Here is a 2,508-nt window from a genome sequence, read left to right on the forward strand (position 1 = left end):
TAAGTTTTATTGCAGCATGAATTGTGATTTCCTAATTATAAATCAGTAAAAACAAACATTCTAGATTTTTGTACATGTAGCACTTAGTAGTTTGTCAAACCTGGCAAGCTGCTTTGTGTGAACTGTAACACTAAATGAACTTCTAATAACTGTAATAGCTGACAAAGTAACTGCTTTGTTGGGTTTCGTTCCCTGTCACTAAAGATGCTAATAAATAAGGGTGAATTCAACTTGAGTAATGTTCTTTTTTATTGTTGTAGCAGAATTTTAGCCGAGGCTGATTAACAGGAGTAGTTTTTATTTCAACAGGATAGGCCAGTTGTCTAGCCCAGTGGTTCCCAACCTGTGGGCCGGGGACCCCTGGGGGTCCGCGAAGCCTCCTCAGGGGGTCTGCGACTGCTTAAAAAATTTAATAATATTAGGTCCCAGCTATCAGTAATGACTCAGTGGGGGTCCCCGGGTTCCAATAATGATTCAGTGGGGGTCCCCGGGCTCCAGTATTGATAAAATGGGGGTCCACAGAAGTCAAAAGGTTGGGAACCACTGGTCTAGCCTGTAAGTAAGCAGTTCCAAAATATTACATATGTCTTTATGTCAAAAGGCAGGTCATTAAATTAACCTTTACTGTCAGGGTGATCAATTTTGGGGGTAGATTTACAAAATGAAGTAAAATATCAAACTTTTAGTAGATTTTAAGAAATGGAATTTGAGTATGCAAGGCTAATGAGAAAGTTGTTTTTTACATAAGCATTTGACCAAATCTTAAAGGATATTGGATTTATCCATGTTCCAGTGGGCCCAGAGGCATTCCTGAATTGCTCAATCAAATGTGTAATGTTTGCTTAAATTTAAATTTAGATTTATTTTGAAGCACTTCACATTAAATGTCCATAATAAATGTGTATCCCTTACTGAATAGTGCTTAGGGTCAAACACATTCGAGAACTTCTAGCTGCTTCGCTCTTTGACTTTTTTTATCCGAAATGCTATGATAATAATCACCTTTGTATTTTCAACAGATCTGAGGATCCAACACAATGAAAGAAAGAAACTGGACGTCGGTGAACGAATTTATACTCCTCGGTCTCACTGATGAAGCAGAGATGCAGATTCCACTCTTCATTGTGTTCCTTCTATTTTATATAATCACCCTTCTGGGCAATATTAGCATTGTGGCATTAGTCACAATATGTCCTCAACTTCACACCCCTATGTACTTTCTTCTGGGTAATTTAGCTTTTGTAGATTTTTCTTATTCTTCAGTTATCACACCCAAGATGTTGGTCAATTTCCTCTCAGAGGCAAAGGCTATCTCTCTGCAAGGTTGTATGACACAGCTGTTTTTTTTCTTTTTCACGGGTAGTACAGATGTCTTCCTCCTAGCAATTATGGCCTATGACCGCTATGTGGCAATTTGTAATCCTTTGCTTTATGCTGCCATTATGACCAAAGACACATGCCTATGCCTTTCAGGTGGGGCATATTTAGTTGCGTTCATGAATGCTGTGCTTCACACAAGCTGTATGTTCAGGTTGTCTTTTTGTGGACCAAATAGGATCACCCACTTCTACTGTGATGTCCCTCCTCTTCTTAAACTATCCTGCTCTGACACATCACTCAACGAGGCAGTGCTGGTTTCTGTGGTTGGCTTCTTCTTGGTTTCTTGCTTTATAATTATCTTCATTTCCTACACTTACATAGTTTCAGCAATCTTGATGATTCGTTCATCTAAAGGGAGAAGTAGGGCATTTTCCACATGCTCATCCCACTTTTTCTCTGTTGTCTTGTTCTATGGGACTGTCTTCTTCATGTATCTGAGACCAAGTTCTAGTTACGCCATGAACCATGACAGAGTGGCTTCAGTGTTCTACACAGTAGTGATACCCATGTTAAATCCCCTGATATATACCCTTAGAAATCAGGAGGTCATAGGGGCACTAAAAAACACCATATTGAGAAAGTGTGCATGAAATAAATGCCCCAATGTGTACCCATCCTTTGCATTCCCACCACATTCCTTTTAATGATGAAGTGGCAATATGTGGGGATGGTCCCGATAGTGCACAAGAGATTGACTGTTATGCACATATCTGTATATGTGAGTAAATCTGTGTACATAAAACATGAAGATTATACACATAACTGTGAATGTATCAATATGCAGAATGGTTTCCCAACTGTTCTTATACTGTACTGCAACAGTACAAAGTAGATTCCTATAGTATAATATCATACATAATATACATACATTTTGTGAGATACAAATTTGTCTTCCAGATATACACATAGATGATGGTTTGCTTATAGAAAACAACATTTTTAGTTGTTAAATGCTTTTAAGAACATGCTTATGGGAGATCCATTTTGGAATGACATAAATGTTATGCTCAATATTCTATTTTTGCATTGTGCATCATGAAGTAGAGATGATCTCACATAGAAAATGTGATACCTGGTAAACACAAATTTTATATCAGACCTATATCACATTGGTATCAGATGTAGATT

The 2,508-nt window shown here is 37.9% G+C and overlaps 1 protein-coding gene across 1 annotated transcript; it reads left to right on the plus strand.

Moving 5' to 3' along the window:
• The first annotated feature begins 1,037 nt into the window (after nt 1-1,037).
• On the plus strand, nt 1,038-2,081 carry LOC138288473 (olfactory receptor 5AP2-like). Its single transcript, XM_069230029.1, has one exon. The coding sequence runs from the start codon at nt 1,038-1,040 to the stop codon at nt 1,968-1,970; it is 933 nt and encodes a 310-aa protein (XP_069086130.1). The 3' UTR covers nt 1,971-2,081.
• The last annotated feature ends 427 nt before the right edge of the window (nt 2,082-2,508 follow it).

The sequence above is a fragment of the Pleurodeles waltl genome, chromosome 4_1, assembly GCF_031143425.1.
Source record: "Pleurodeles waltl isolate 20211129_DDA chromosome 4_1, aPleWal1.hap1.20221129, whole genome shotgun sequence".
Classification (NCBI taxonomy): domain Eukaryota; kingdom Metazoa; phylum Chordata; class Amphibia; order Caudata; family Salamandridae; genus Pleurodeles; species Pleurodeles waltl.